We start from the raw sequence: 14,913 nt of genomic DNA on the forward strand, positions 1-14,913 counted from the left end.
CATTCTCATCAGCAATAGCAGTGGTATCCTCAGCAGAGGGGTTAGTTACCACATCAACAGTTGAAGATATTGCAACAGCAGTAGCAGTGGAACATTCAGCAACAGAAGTAGCATTATCACGCTCAATGCATTTAAGACATGGTGGTTCAAATCCTTCCTGAGCGGAACTGATCTGTTCGGCGCGAAGTGACTCGTTTTCCTTTTGAAGATCTTCATGAGCCGCTCTCAATTTCTCAAGTTCTTGCTTCCTTTGAAGATAATCATAGGAAAGCTTTTCATGAGTTGTTGAGAGAGTATCAAGACGATCTTCAAGTTCTTGATACTTAATGTGAAGATTTTTTATGTCTTCAATTAAGGATTCAGATCGAGTCATTTCAGCACCCAACAGATCATCGCTTCTGTCTAACAGTTTTTGAATATGTTCCATAGCTTTCTGTTGTTCAGTTGCAATTTTAGCAAGTGTTTTGTAGCTGGGTTTTGAATCACGGTCAGAGTCATCGTCACTAGATGTTTGATAGCGAGTAGTGCGTGTGTTTACCTTGGCACCGCGTGCCATGAAGAAGTAGGTAGGAGTGGAGTCGTTCTTGTCATTTGCATCGGTGTCGGTGATGAAGTCATTGTCTTCCGTGTTGAAGATGGACTTGGCGACATATGATGTAGCCAAACTCGCAATGCCAGAATCAGACTCCTCCTTAGACTCCACTTCTGCCTCCTCAGAAGCGGAATCCTCCTCTGAATCCATTTCCTTGCCAAAAAACGCATGTGCCTTGCCAGATGAGCTCTTCTTGTGTGATGAAGACTTTGAGGAAGACTTGGAAGAAGACTTTGAGTATTTCTTCTTCTTCTTGTCGTCAGAATCATATTCCTTGCTCTTCTTCTTCCTTCTGTTCTCATTGTCCCACTGTGGACACTCAGAGATGAAGTGTCCAGTTTTCTTGCACTTGTGGCATGTTTTCTTCTTGTAGTCATGAGCAGAAGCTTCATCATTCCTTGAGCTTGATCGTGAAGATTTTCTGAAGCCTTTCTTCTTGGTGAATTTTTGGAACTTCTTCACTAGCATTGCAAGTTCCCTTCCAATGTCTTCAGGATCATCAGAACTGCTGTCAGATTCTTCTTCAGATGAGGAAACAGCTTTTGCCTTTAAGGCACGAGTTCGCCCATAGTTTGGACCGTAGATATCTCTTTTCTCAGAAAGCTGAAACTCATGTGTGTTGAGCCTCTCAAGTATGTCAGACGGATCGAGTGTCTTGAAATCAGGACGTTCTTGAATCATCAGGGCCAGGATGTCAAACGAACTATCAAGTGATCTCAGCAGCGTCTTGACGATTTCATGTTTGGTGATCTCAGTGGCGCCGAGGGCTTGAAGCTCATTTGTGATGTCAGTGAGCCGATCAAACGTGTGCTGGACATTCTCATTGTCATTTCTCTTGAAGCGGTTGAAGAGGTTGTGAAGAACACTGATTCTCTAATCTCTCTGGGTTGAGACGCCTTCATTGACCTTGGAGAGCCAGTCCCAGACCAGCTTGGATGTCTTCAAGGCACTCACACGGCCATACTGTCCTTTTGTCAGATGACCACAGATGATATTTTTGGCAGTAGAGTCCAGTTGAGTGAACTTCTTGACATCAGCAGCAGTGACACCTTCTCCAGCCTTGGGAACGCCGTTCTCGACGACATACCATAGGTCGACGTCAATGGCTTCAAGATGCATGCGCATCTTATTCTTCCAGTAGGGATATTCAGTTCCATCGAAGACGGGGCACGCAGCGGAGACTTTGATTATCCCTGCAGTCGACATAGCTAAAACTCCAGGTGGTTAAACCGAATCACACAGAACAAGGGAGCACCTAGCTCTGATACCAATTGAAAGTGCGTTATATCGACTAGAGGGGGGTGAATAGGCGATTTTTATGAAAGTCTTCAAAACGTGGGAGTTATGAAGACAAACAGAGAAGATTATGCCTATTACTATGTAGCGGAGGTTAGATTACACTAGGCAAGCCATGGTCAAGTATTCAATAGAATGAAAGCACAAAGACAAACAGCTGAAGTGTAATAAGGATCAGGTAGGAAGAATTTATGAAGCCAAATAGATCATACATTCACGTTGTGAAGACAAAAGATAGAGCAAGCATGCAATGGCTTCACAATGAGTAACAGTGAGAAAAAGTAAGTGAAGATGAAACCGGTGACTCGTTGAAGACAATGATGTGTTGGACCAGTTCCAGTTGCTGTGACAACTGTACGTCTGGTTGGAGCGGCTAGGTATTTAAACCTTAGGACACACAGTCCCGGACACCCAGTTCTGAACACGCAGCTCAGGACACCAAGTCCTCACCGTATTCTCCTTGAGCTAAGTTCACATAGTCCTCGCCCAATCACTCTGGTAAGTCTTCAAGGTAGACTCCCAAACCTTCACAGACTTCGTTCACTGGCAATCCACAATGTCTCTTGGATGCTCTGAACGCGACGCCTAACCGTCTAGAGGATTCACAGTCCTCAAGTGTAATAAGTCTTCAGATCACACAGACAAGAAGACTTAAGTGATGCCCAATGTTCTCTGGCTCTGGGTGGTTAGAGCTTTTCTCCTCGCTAGGAATTTTCTCACAAAGGCTTCGAGGTGGGTTGCTCTCAAACGACAAAAGCCGTGCACTGAAATCTGAGCAGCCCCACCAGTTATGGTTGTAGGGGGTGGGCTATTTATAGCCACTTGGCAACCCGACCTGATTTGTCCGAAATGACCCTGGGTCACTACGGAACTGACACATGTCTCAACGGTCAGATTTCAAACTCTCATGGCAACTTTACTTGGGCTACAAGCAAAGCTAACTTGTCTGGCTCTGGACAAGATTCGCTCTCATTGTCTTCACACGAAGACATAGGTTTTTGGTTTAGGCATCACTTCAGTCATTCTAACTGGTTCTCCTGGACCCCACTTAACAGTACGGTGGTTCCTATGACTCAACACGAAAGAAACAGAACTACGAAAGATCTAAGTCTTCGAGCTCCATAGGCTTCATAACGTGTCTTCTTTTGTCATAGACTTCAATGTGAATATCTTCATATACCACCTTTGGCTTCAATGTCTTCATACATTTTTAGGGGTCATCTCTGGTAGTAAAACCGAATCAATGAGGGACTTCTACCTGTGTTATCCTGCAATTCTCACAAACACATTAGTCCCTCAACTAGGTTTGTCTTCAATACTCCAAAACCAACTAGGGGTGGCACTAGATGCACTTACATGGTCAAACTCACTGGCTCCGCCACCACCTCCTCCTCCTCTTCGACCTGAGCATCAGGCAGATCAAGATGGTGATCTGTTGCTTCCATGTAGTCAATAACGTTGATGTTCACAGCTTCACCAAGATGAACCCACCTAGTATATGTGACCGACATCCCATACAAGTGTAGATGATTTTACACAGTTGACTGGGGCCTTGTAACTAAATTCATACAACTGCTACATGGGCAGAGCACATCTGATTTCGGACCACCATACTCAGCTCTGATAAAGTTCATGAAGTTTTTAACCCCCTCGACATATGCAGCGGAGAATCTTCGAGAAGAAGTTATCCAAGTCATGTCCATCTGTTAGACATACAAATTAGTTCTTCTACTAGATATTACAGGAAAAACATATATGCTTTTTTATGAAGTCCAGAAGAAAATACCTAGGTCGATGTCTAAAGCTATGGCAAGATATTTGGACGAGCAGATCTAAGTAACGAAATATATGTAAAGCTAATTCAGCAAACAGATTTGAGTCCTAAATTATGGCAGGCTGTTTCAGTAGTCAATGAGGCCGAGCACATAGCCATCAAACTATCAAAGGCCATCGCAGCAACAAAGATCGAGTATAAAACGGTGTAGAGCTATTTCACCTAACAGATTGGCTACTAAACCATGGCAATCTACATCACAATAAATATATGGCAGGATATTTTAGCAACTAATCGGCCTTGGCATGCCATCTCAGCTAAGCAGATTGAGTGCAGAACAGGGTAAGGAAGCTTCTTCAGCAGAGCATATTAACTGTAAACTACTTCGGCAAACAGTGAGATTAACAGCGTCTATCAGCTAACATTCAGCGCTACACCGACATGCACGGGGCCTCAGTCTAGAATTCGCGTACCGTCGGAGAAGCTGACCGATGTGCGTCTCCACACGAACGTCGCCAGCGGTGGCGGCGCTGACCGCCATGCGCCTCCACAAGAACGTCGCCAGCGGTGGCGGCGTGGCTAGAGGACGGCAATCTACGAGAGCGTACTATGGGAGTGAGAGGATCGCCGTGCGTCCCCTCAACGAACCGCAGCACCGATGTATCAGCGTGACGGGGAGGGCGGCTTTGGTGGAGCGAATGGAGTGGAGGGGACGGGGGGAGGGGGTTTGGGGAATATTATTGGCTAGTTGACCGAAGGGCGGTTGAATCTAGGATTTGGAGGGAATTTTTGGGTGGGGGAGGATTTTCGCGCGGTGGGCGGGGGGGGGGGGGGGGGTGGCGCATGGTCGGTTTCTCCAAGTGCAGTCCCACATGTCAATGAAGAGGCAAGCCGAAGCGTGTTCCGTTTGCATGAGCTGTGTGCAGGACCGAACGTGTGTGGGGTGCAATGCGACCGCGACAGGGGTGCTGTGAGTGTACCGCCTTTTTTCCTTTTAAACTAGGTGATTCGCCCCCTCAAAAAAACTTGTTGCTTCGCGCGATCCATCGATACTACTACTAGTAATCTGGTAATCCCGACTAAAATGGCGCGACCGGGTCTTTTCCCGCACGATATGCTGGGAGGTTGGCTTACTTGGGTTTTTTAGGACGAGTAATGCTACACCTACGTAGTACCAGTTACGTAATTAACATAATGTGAAACGTGTGAGCTGTTGATTGTAGATTTGGGGGAGGGAGGGGCCCACCACCATGAAAATTAGGGGAGGAGAGAGAGAGGCAATTTACGTTAACCCTTTCATAGGTTCCCGTAGATGTAGAAAGATGTGAAATGCGTGAATGTGCATTTGAAGATAAGGCCTTCCCTCATTCATCCTTTTCTCCCACAAGATCTTGATCTTCCGTGCAACGCACGGGCATCTTGCTAGTACTCCTACAATATACTATATTATTGTGAAAGTTCATATACACCGGTCGAGATTAATTCAAACACGGCAGATTTTCATTACATTTCGAACTTTTATAGGACAGAAAAATAAAAGAAACCCGACCCTAAACCTATTCTACGGCGGCGACCGGCGTCCTCCATCTACGATCTCCATGTACGGGGGCGGGGTTCAAGACCCGTGAAGTGAAGGTGCGGTCTTCGGTGAGGAAAAGTAGAACACAGGAGACGGACCAGCCAGTTGGCACACCATGCCCTGCCGCCTCCCATGCCCTACTCATCCTCGGAGGAGTCCCCGACCTCGGCGGTGCCGGACGTTGGACGACAGCAAGTAGGACGCATGGCTGACGGTGCTCCCGTCGTCGGCCGCCAGCGTGGCCACCGCTTGTGCGGCGACTTGAGCAAGGGCGGCGACCTCGAGCTCCATCCCCGAAGACAAGCTCTCCCGCAGAGCGTTCGCGCTTGCAGTCATGGCGGATGTGGTGCCAGGTAGGATGACGATGTGAAGGAAAGATGCCCTAGAGGCAATAATAAAGTTATTATTTATTTCCTTATATCATGATAAATGTTTATTATTCATGCTAGAATTGTATTAACCGGAAACATAATACATGTGTGAATACATAGACAAACAAAGTGTCACTAGTATGCCTCTACTTGACTAGCTCATCTTTACTCATATAAAAACCACAATTGGTGATGATGGTGTGCCTGCCAACTTTGATTCACAATCGTTCGATTCATATCCAACGTCCAGGAAGCAACCCATGGCAATTTTACAAAGACACCCACTATTCTGTTACATATTTGCAAATATGCCCTTGTCTCTCTCTTCAAGCCTATCCCCCTGGCGCTCTCCCCCAACCTCATCCAACCAGTAGCACCGGCAGCGTCGGAGCCGATATGGCGTGGTGGCCGCCGGTGGTGCCGTCCGCCTCGGAGCCTCTCATGCCTCCCTCAACTCCACCGGCCACCACAACCCCTCCCCCCCCGCCCCCCTTCTCCATCTCCTCCGTTGCCGACATCTGCAGGCACACCGGCGGCGCCGTCCCTCCGCAGGCGCCTCTCCCGCCTCCTTCTCTTCCAGAGAAGTGCCGCCGCACAGCAGCACCACCACTTCCCCTTCCTCCTTGCCATCGCCTCCGCCCCCTCCTCCGTATCCTCCCACGCCGGCCTCGGCAGGCACGCCGGCGGCGCCGTCCCTTCGCCGGCGCATCTGACTCCATTGCCAGCTCAGGGCCCCCACCCAGCATCACCACCACCTCTTCCTCCTCTTCCCCATCCCCTCCGCCTCCTCCCCGATGCTGAACTCCGCAAGTACGCCGGCGGCGCCGTCCGTGCCCCGAGGCTTCTTCTGGCTCCTCCCCCCTACTGCAGAAGCCCGCTCGCCCACCCCCCGCCCCCTCTCCTCATCGTCGTCTTCTCCGCTCTCCCCCTTCTCTAACTCTGACCTCCACAAATACGTCGCCGGCTACAGGCTGCTGATCCTCGGCGGCGGCGGCACCGCCACCTAATGCTACTTCTCCTCCCCGCCGACGCACTCCACTGCCTGTTCTGGTGCTATGGTCGGCTACCGCCTCTCTTTCCCAGACCTCATCGTTCCCACCCTGCCGCCTCCCAAATTCAAATTTTTGTCACCCAAATGCGCGCGCCTGGTCGAACTGTCTAGAAACCACCCTTTCAGCCCAATATAAATACAAGTGAGCAGGCAGATGAGACTCACACTGCTCGAACTACATCCCAAGAAGCAACACGGTGGTCAAGCTCTCATATCTTCAAATCGACAGATTGTGAGGAGGTCGATTTACTGCCCATCGCCTTCTAATTTGCTTCGCCAAGGACCAAGGTATGTTGTGTTATGCAATACCAAGATTTAGTAATGATTGCAATAGATGAGTATCTGCACATACTACTATTAGATGATGATGCCTCTTTTATTTGTGAAGTTAACATCAAAACAAGAATTTGCAGATCACTGTATGGTTGTATAACATGTTTTTTATGTGTTATTTTAAGTTTTTATGCATACTGATCGTTGGGGCTTTGACCTCCAAGTTGGTATGTTTCCTATTAAAAGAATTAAAAGATCTGCATCTTAGTTCTAGGTGGATCAGCTTATTTTATATGAGTTGGTCAGAGAGAAACTGATGTTGCTAGGTTTGTTATATTTCCCTTCATATAAAATCACATGACTTAGTCAGTCATATGTATGCATAGAGATACTCACTTCAGCTCCAACTGTCCTTGGGTTTGGTTTTCACCAACTAAATCACTGAAATTTTTGAAAAAAATGATTATTTACATGGCAGGTCCAGAAGAAATTTGATAAGCCTAGAAGTTCCTGGAGAAACACTTGGATTTGGGTGTGAAGCTGAAAATTAAAAGGTCAGGACCAAATTCATACTTGATCACTGGAATTCATTGGTTTACTGTTGTATTCTATTATGCTTTGGCTTGTACTTTTTGGCTGCCACACCTGTGCATAACATTTGTTTTTATTCATGTTGCTTACCTAATGATTATCAAATTCATCCAGTGTACAATTTCGTATCTAATGATGATGAACTGCCCTTCGGTTAAGGAATGTTTCTTTTGACTTCTGGCAAAGAATAGTTGTCTTATTAGATTGCATATAGTGTTCCTACTAGCTTTCGATTCAATTTTTTCTAACCTCCACTTCTGTTTTTTTGGGGAAACTAGCAGCTATTACACCCCAAATGTTACAGCTCTCGTGCCAACAAAGTGCTAAAGGAAAACAAAAAGGTTGGTTCCTGTACCTTACTGTTTGGCAAAACAATCTGCTTGTATATTTCTTATTTATACCTAACCATTTACCGTCCAACTTGTAATAACACAGTGGTCGACAGCAGTAGCAAGCCCAACAGAACTTGCTCCAATGGCATGCCATGTGCTCGAACAGGTTTATTTATACGTGAACCAACGGATGCGACAAATTTAAGTTACTCATCTTCAGATGATGAAGTGACAAACCAATCAGCGACGGTGATTTTTCCTACTTATACTGGTATGCTCACATCAATCGACGGATTGGAGCGAGGAGAAAGCTCAAAAGGTAAATCTATAGGGCGGAAGTGTTTGCTTATATAATTCCATTTACCCACTTAATTAATTTCTCGTGTAAATTCTGTAGGGCGAAAGCATGCACGTGAAGCAATAAGATATGCTAGCCGTACACCAGAGCAAATCCAAGCAAGGCGAGAACGTGTTAGAGCACGTCGGCAAAATTTGACACCTAAGGAGAAGGAAGAGATTAATGCACGAAGAAGAGAGAAACGACAACGTATGACACTTGAAGAGAGAAATGCAAGCCAGCGAGCACGTAGGCAAAGTTTGACACTAGAGGAGAGGCAAGAAAGAAATGCACGCCAACGAGCGCGTCGGCAAAGCCTGCCACCGGAAGAGCGGCGGGCACTTCTAGCTCAACGTAGTGCAAGTTATGCATCTAGACGAGATACCCCATGCATGGATTCCATTGTATCAAATTGCCCTACAGGTTCCTTGCTGGGACATGCATCATCAAGCTCTTATGCCTTTAGTTACCCAAGCACACTGACTCAAACTTTTTCTACAATTCAAGGTAATTCTCACATACACATTCCTTTATTTGCCAATTTTGTCAAAGTTGAGCATGCATTTTTACACAGTCATTGAAATAGTAGGTAATCTAGAAAGCATACCTGAAGGAATGGAAGATGATCACATAGTTTTCACTAGCAAAGGTATGATTGTGGTGCTGATGCCTTCCTTTTCTCTACTACTATAACACACACTACTCAAACTATGTAGTAACTTCATTCCTCAAATTACATTTAGGTGACGCTAATACTGTCCAGTGCAAGGAACTCACATCGGTGCAATGTCCAACATCTACATCATTGGACAGTTCATCATTGGCCCCTGATGACTCCATATGCCCAGGTTCCCCAACGGAAAGCTTTAATGTGGATGATGATTTTTCTCATATGACCGAAGAAGAAGATGATGAGTACTTCGCATTTGCTGGGAGAGGTATTAAAAATTCCATGGATGTCTTATTTCCCTACATATGTATAGCACAGAAAATGCAATACCTATATATAACACAATTCATCTCATGTGTGTACAGGGAACACTTAAGATTGCGATGACATGGTAGATGCTTTTACAACAGACAACATTGTTCCTGACCCATATGACTGTGTTTACCAGAATATACCAAAAAGTACTCACACGCTGGTGCCAAAGCCTGATTGCAAGCATTGCGGTGCAAAGAGGTTCCAGTATGAGACAAATGGATTTTGTTGCCAGTCTGGAAAAATCAAGTTAGCACAGTCAGAACCACCCTTGGAACTTCAGATGTTGTACACAAGTTCAGATAGTGATGCTGTACATTTTAGGGATAACATTCGCTACTTCAATGGCCACTTTTCATTCACCACTCTTGGAGTCAGTCTTGACAATAGATACACAAACATGAGGTCAGGAGTCTATACATTCCGAGCCCATGGTCAGATTTACCACAACATCTTCTCATTTGGTCCAACACAAGATGGACCTAAGCATCTAGAGTTATACTTCTACGATGATGACCCGAGTCTACAACATAGGTTTCGGCGCTCCCCGAACCTAGACCGAGATGTCATTCGAAGGCTTGTCAACATCCTTAAGGATAATCCTTATTCTGAAACATTCAGGAATCTAGGTGGAGTCGATGACCTTGAGGATTATCGTATTGAACTGAACACCGACATGAGGTTGGACCAACGGAGATATAACTTGCCTATATCATCAGAGGTTGCAGCTATTTGGGTTGAGGGTAATGAACTATGTAAGCATTTTGACCGTAGCATTGTCCTGTTTGGTAATGACAACAAGAGATATAGCATCTAACCATATTATGGATGCTATGATCCATTGTCTTACCCTTTGTTCTTCCCAAGAGGGGAGATTGGTTGGCATCCTGAGATCCCAAAGAACGGTGTCAGCTTGAATGAGATACTTCAATCCCGCCGCAGTGGTCGAAAGAAACCAGGTACATATAATGAAATTAGCATTTATTCATTTTTTTATTATCCCCATTGTACTTATTTTCTCAATCAGTTCTTTCTATTACCTCCCATTTCCGTAGGTACATGTACAAGTAGTCGATTATGTGTCTCGGTCAGAGACTACTATTGTTACAAGTTTCAAATACGTCGTGGTGTATTTAACACCATGCTATACGGTAAACGACTGTTCCAACAATATGTGGTCGACATGTACATCAAGGTTGAAACCTCTAGGTTAGACTATATAAGAAATCACCAGAAACAAATACGCTCTGATCTATACCAAGGTGTTGTTGATAGCCTTCAAGCTGGGGAAAACCGTGCGGATGCTGTGGGCAAATGGATTGTACTTCCTACATCATTTATTGGGGGAAGAAGAGATAGGAGACGAAGATACCTTGATGCCATGGCCTTGGTGCAGAAGTATGGGAAACCAGATATCTTTTTAACCATGACTTGCAACCCGAATTGGGATGAGATAATTGGTGCCTTGGAGCCTGGACAAACCCCACAGGATCGCCCTGATCTTGTTGTACGAGTATTTAGAGCAAAGTTGGAAGACCTCAAGATACAACTTTTCAAAAAGCACATGCTCGGCAAGGTAGCAGCATATGCATATGTTGTCGAGTTCCAGAAAAGGGGTCTACCACATGCTCATTTCCTCCTAATCATGGAGGGAAGGTACAAGCTAACATGCCCAGAGCAATATGATTGTATCATATCTGCTGAATTGCCAGACAAATTCAAGTACACTGAGTTGTACAAGATGGTCGTCAAGCATATGATGCATGGCCCTTGTGGAGTCCTAAACCCCAAAAATGTGTGCATGCAAAATGGCAGTTGCAAGAACTACTATCCACGGCCATTTAATGCGTCAACTCTTCAGGGAAAGGACTCATATCCCATATACAGGAGGAGAGATGATGGACGTCGTGCAAAGGTATGAGGTGAAGAATTAGACAATAGGTGGGTTGTTCCATACAATCCTTACCTACTAAGAAGGTATAATTGCCACATCAATGTCGAGGTTTGCTCAAGCATAAAAGCTGTAAAGTACCTCTTTAAGTACATATACAAGGGGCATGATCGAGCATCTGTTTCTATCGACGAGGTGGATAATGATGGGAGCATTGATGAAATAAAGCAATACAGAGATTCCAGGTGGGTTACTCCACCAGAAGCATTATGGAGGATCTATGGTTTTGACCTTAGTGAGATATTTCCATCTGTTAAACAACTACAACTCCACCTCCCTAATATGCACATGGTGTCGTTTCCAACGGGCGCAAATCTAAATGATGTCCTCTCTCAAGAAGGAGCTTCCAAGACCATGTTAACCGAGTATTTTGAGGCAAACAAGAAATATGAGTTGGCTCGAGGAATCTTATATAAGGATTTCCCTGCGTCTTTTGTTTGGGTGTCAGGTAGCAAGTATTGGAAAAGGAGGGCTAAACACACGCAGATTGGGAGAATTGTGTCTGCACATCCAGCTGAAGGGGAGAGGTATTATCTTAGAGTGCTTCTAAATCATGTCACGGGTGCTACATCCTTCCAAGACCTAAGGACAGTGGATGGTATTGTTTTCCCAACATTCCGTGAAGCTGCTGAAAATAGGGGCCTTATCGAGTCTGACAATAGTATCGACGAGTGTCTTAATGAGGCTGAGGTTTTTCAGATGCCATCTTCCCTTCGGAGGCTATTTGCTACTATATTGGTCTTTTGTGAGCCCAGCGATGTGCGTGGCCTATTGGACCGGCACTTGGAAGCTATGACAGAAGACTATCGACTAACCCACATGTCCCCCCATGAAGTTTAGCAGATGGCTCTGTTAGATATAAAAACCATGCTACAATCGATGGGGAAGGACATATCGTCATTCCCTCTTCCAGAAATTGACGACTCATATGATGCCCCAGATAATGAGGCTAGGGAGATCATAGAGGAGTCCACGATCGAGGTGGACCCAGAACACATTGGCTTGTCATCTTTTCTAAACCCAGAACAGAGATATGCATATGATGAGATACTTGCGACAATTAATAGTGGCCAGGGAGGTGTGTTCTTTGTCGATGGACCAGGAGGCACAGGAAAAACATATCTGTACAAAGCTCTACTTGCAAAAGTACGTGGTGAGGGTCAGATAGCTGTTGCAACAGCGACGTCAGGTGTTGCTGCATCCATCTTGGCTGGAGGGAGGACTGCACACTCGAGGTTTAAAATACCACTAAACATTGAAGACGGTGGGGTTTGTAGTTTCGCCAAGCAAAGTGGGATAGCTAAGCTTCTTATGAGGGCGTCCCTCATAATTTGGGATGAGGCCTCCATGACAAAGCGCCAGGCAGTCGAGGCCCTGGACAATAGCATGAGGGACATCATGGGTCAACCTGACCTGCCGTTTGGTGGAAAGACGGTTGTGTTTGGGGGAGACTTTAGACAAGTGCTTCCTGTTGTTCGTAAGGGAACAAGGTCACAGATAACTGATGCGACCCTACGTAAGTCTTATCTTTGGAATAGTATGAGACAACTAAGACTGGTCCGTAATATGAGGGCTCAGGTTGATCCATGGTTTGCTGATTATCTTCTGCGTGTTGGGAATGGCACCGAAGATACGGTGGATGATGGTTACATACGACTTCCAGATGAGATTTGCATACCAAACACCGGTGATGACGCCTCTGATATTGACAAGCTTATTGAAAATGTGTTCCCGATGCTGCAAGATGAAAACATCTCAGATCCAAACTACATAACATCTCGAGCAATTTTGTCAACACGGAATGAGTACATTGACAAGATCAACATGAGGATGATTGAGAGATTTCCTGGGGAGGAGATGGTATACCACAGTTTTGATCGGGCTGAGGATGATCCACGCAACTACTATCCTGCAGAATTCTTAAATTCATTAACACCTAACGGGCTACCTCCCCACATCCTAAAGTTGAAGATTAATTGCCCTATTATATTGTTACGGAACATTGACCCAGCGAATGGGTTGTGCAATGGGACTAGGTTGGTTGTCCGGGGGTTCATGAGGAATGCAATTGATGCTGAGATTGTGCTGGGCCAGCATGCTGGTAAGAGGGTGTTCCTTCCTCGAATTCCTCTCTGCCCGTCAGACGACGAGATGTTTCCATTTAGGTTCAAGAGGAAGCAATTCCCTGTTAGACTTAGCTTTGCTATGACCATTAACAAGGCACAAGGACAAACTATACCAAATGTTGGTGTATACCTCCCTGAACCTGTATTTTCACATGGCCAACTCTATGTTGCTCTTTCTAGAGCTACGTCTAGAAGTAATCTGAAGATTCTTACTATCCCGGGTAAGGAAGAGGAAGGCCGGTCCAACTCCATTGCAAAATTTACAAAGAACATAGTCTACAAAGAAGTTCTCAATGTGTAGTCCAAGGTATCAATCACTCAAGTACAATTTGGTGTCTGTTAAAATTTCAATATTTATAACCAGGGCCAGTCATCTAAAATTGTTTTCCATCTACAGGTCTGAAGTTTGGGCAGTGGACTTTCAAAATGGCAACTTGGATACTTGCTTTAGTGTTCATGATATTTTTTATTTTGTAAATGTCAGCTTCCTCACGTCAGACATTTACATGTGCACAACAAATGTACCTTCTCGCTATGAGGTAAGCACTACAAATTATTTCTTCCTTTACATGTGTATGTAGTGTAAACATTACAACACCTTGCATCATACAGAACTAACCTAGAGTGATATGCTTGATCTTCTATGCCAGATGGTATTTAAAAAAATGTGTTTCTCACCAAGGAAAGTAGTTATAATAAGCATCAGCATCAGTATGAGAAACAAATTTAAGATGACTGAAATATTATGTTAAAAAATAGCTAGAAGATCCTGATCTTACTAAACAGAGTTCCTGGCTGGAAGATATTTTTTATGTTTTGCTCAAGTAGCAGGCAGTAGGTAGCTTTGTCTATTCATCTTGTTACAGTCAAATCTTGCTTTATATAATGTAGAAGAGGATGAAAGTTTGTTTATTTAAGAAATAATCTAATGATTAGAACAATGAATGCCTTCTAGGGGCGTCGCCTCCAGTGGCTTCCTATACATTGAGCATTTGTTTGTAAGATGTAACATAATACAAGGCACCTATCTGATAAATGGGAAAAACGTGTATATACTTTGTTGTGTATTACCAATATATATGTGTCTATGTTTCATACTGTAAAACATGGTCATTGATAATTTTGCTATTAAACAGTGCTTGCTGGAGACTAAAATAGACGAGAGCCGCATTGGTAGAGGTCAGTGGACTGGAGGTGTGCGGTGCACTGAGAAGGCGAAGCAGAGGCTGAAAGTTAGACTAATTTTCTGTGCTTCACGAGCTGCTTTGTAGCAAAGTTAAATACTCTGTTTTTTTACAGTGAGGGGAGATACTTGTTGCACATATAAGCTATGTGGCGCTTATGTTTTTTAGATGGAAGATACTCTACTTTGTGGCAGGGAGAGATAGTGCTACTTCTGTCATATTCTTGTACATACATCTCTAAGCTTAATAACAATTGATTATGCTCTTTGTTGATTTTCCATGATGCGACTTTTTGATGATACGGTTCTTGTGTCGAGGCCTGTATGATTCATGAGATGATTGGTTTTAAGAATGAAGAAATAGTGGCAAATAAACAAAATAAGACATTATGGCACATTGTATTTGGAAAAATTGTCATGATGTGTGTCCTTGTAGTTGTAATGTTTTAGCCGAAGTTTGTTTATTCATGCTTTA

At 44.6% G+C, this 14,913-nt stretch overlaps 1 protein-coding gene and 1 pseudogene across 2 annotated transcripts; both read left to right on the plus strand.

Annotated features, from left to right (window-relative positions):
* Window positions 1-5,780: 5,780 nt before the first annotated feature.
* On the plus strand, window positions 5,781-14,712 carry LOC125528262 (uncharacterized; annotated as a pseudogene). The gene is made up of 10 exons (XR_015608256.1): window positions 5,781-6,951; window positions 7,415-7,490; window positions 7,809-7,868; window positions 7,963-8,178; window positions 8,257-8,703; window positions 8,783-8,845; window positions 8,940-9,134; window positions 9,232-10,137; window positions 13,653-13,794; window positions 14,392-14,712. The product of XR_015608256.1 is annotated as an uncharacterized LOC125528262 (transcript).
* Window positions 10,560-11,969, plus strand: LOC147965300 (uncharacterized). Its single transcript, XM_087530400.1, has 2 exons — window positions 10,560-11,093; window positions 11,181-11,969. Exons 1-2 carry the CDS (start codon window positions 10,560-10,562, stop codon window positions 11,967-11,969), a joined length of 1,323 nt encoding a protein of 440 aa, XP_087386526.1.
* Window positions 14,713-14,913: the final 201 nt, after the last annotated feature.

The sequence above is a fragment of the Triticum urartu genome, chromosome 6A (genome assembly GCF_056163025.1).
Source record: "Triticum urartu cultivar PI428250 chromosome 6A, HENAU_Tu73, whole genome shotgun sequence".
Lineage (NCBI taxonomy): Eukaryota > Viridiplantae > Streptophyta > Magnoliopsida > Poales > Poaceae > Triticum > Triticum urartu.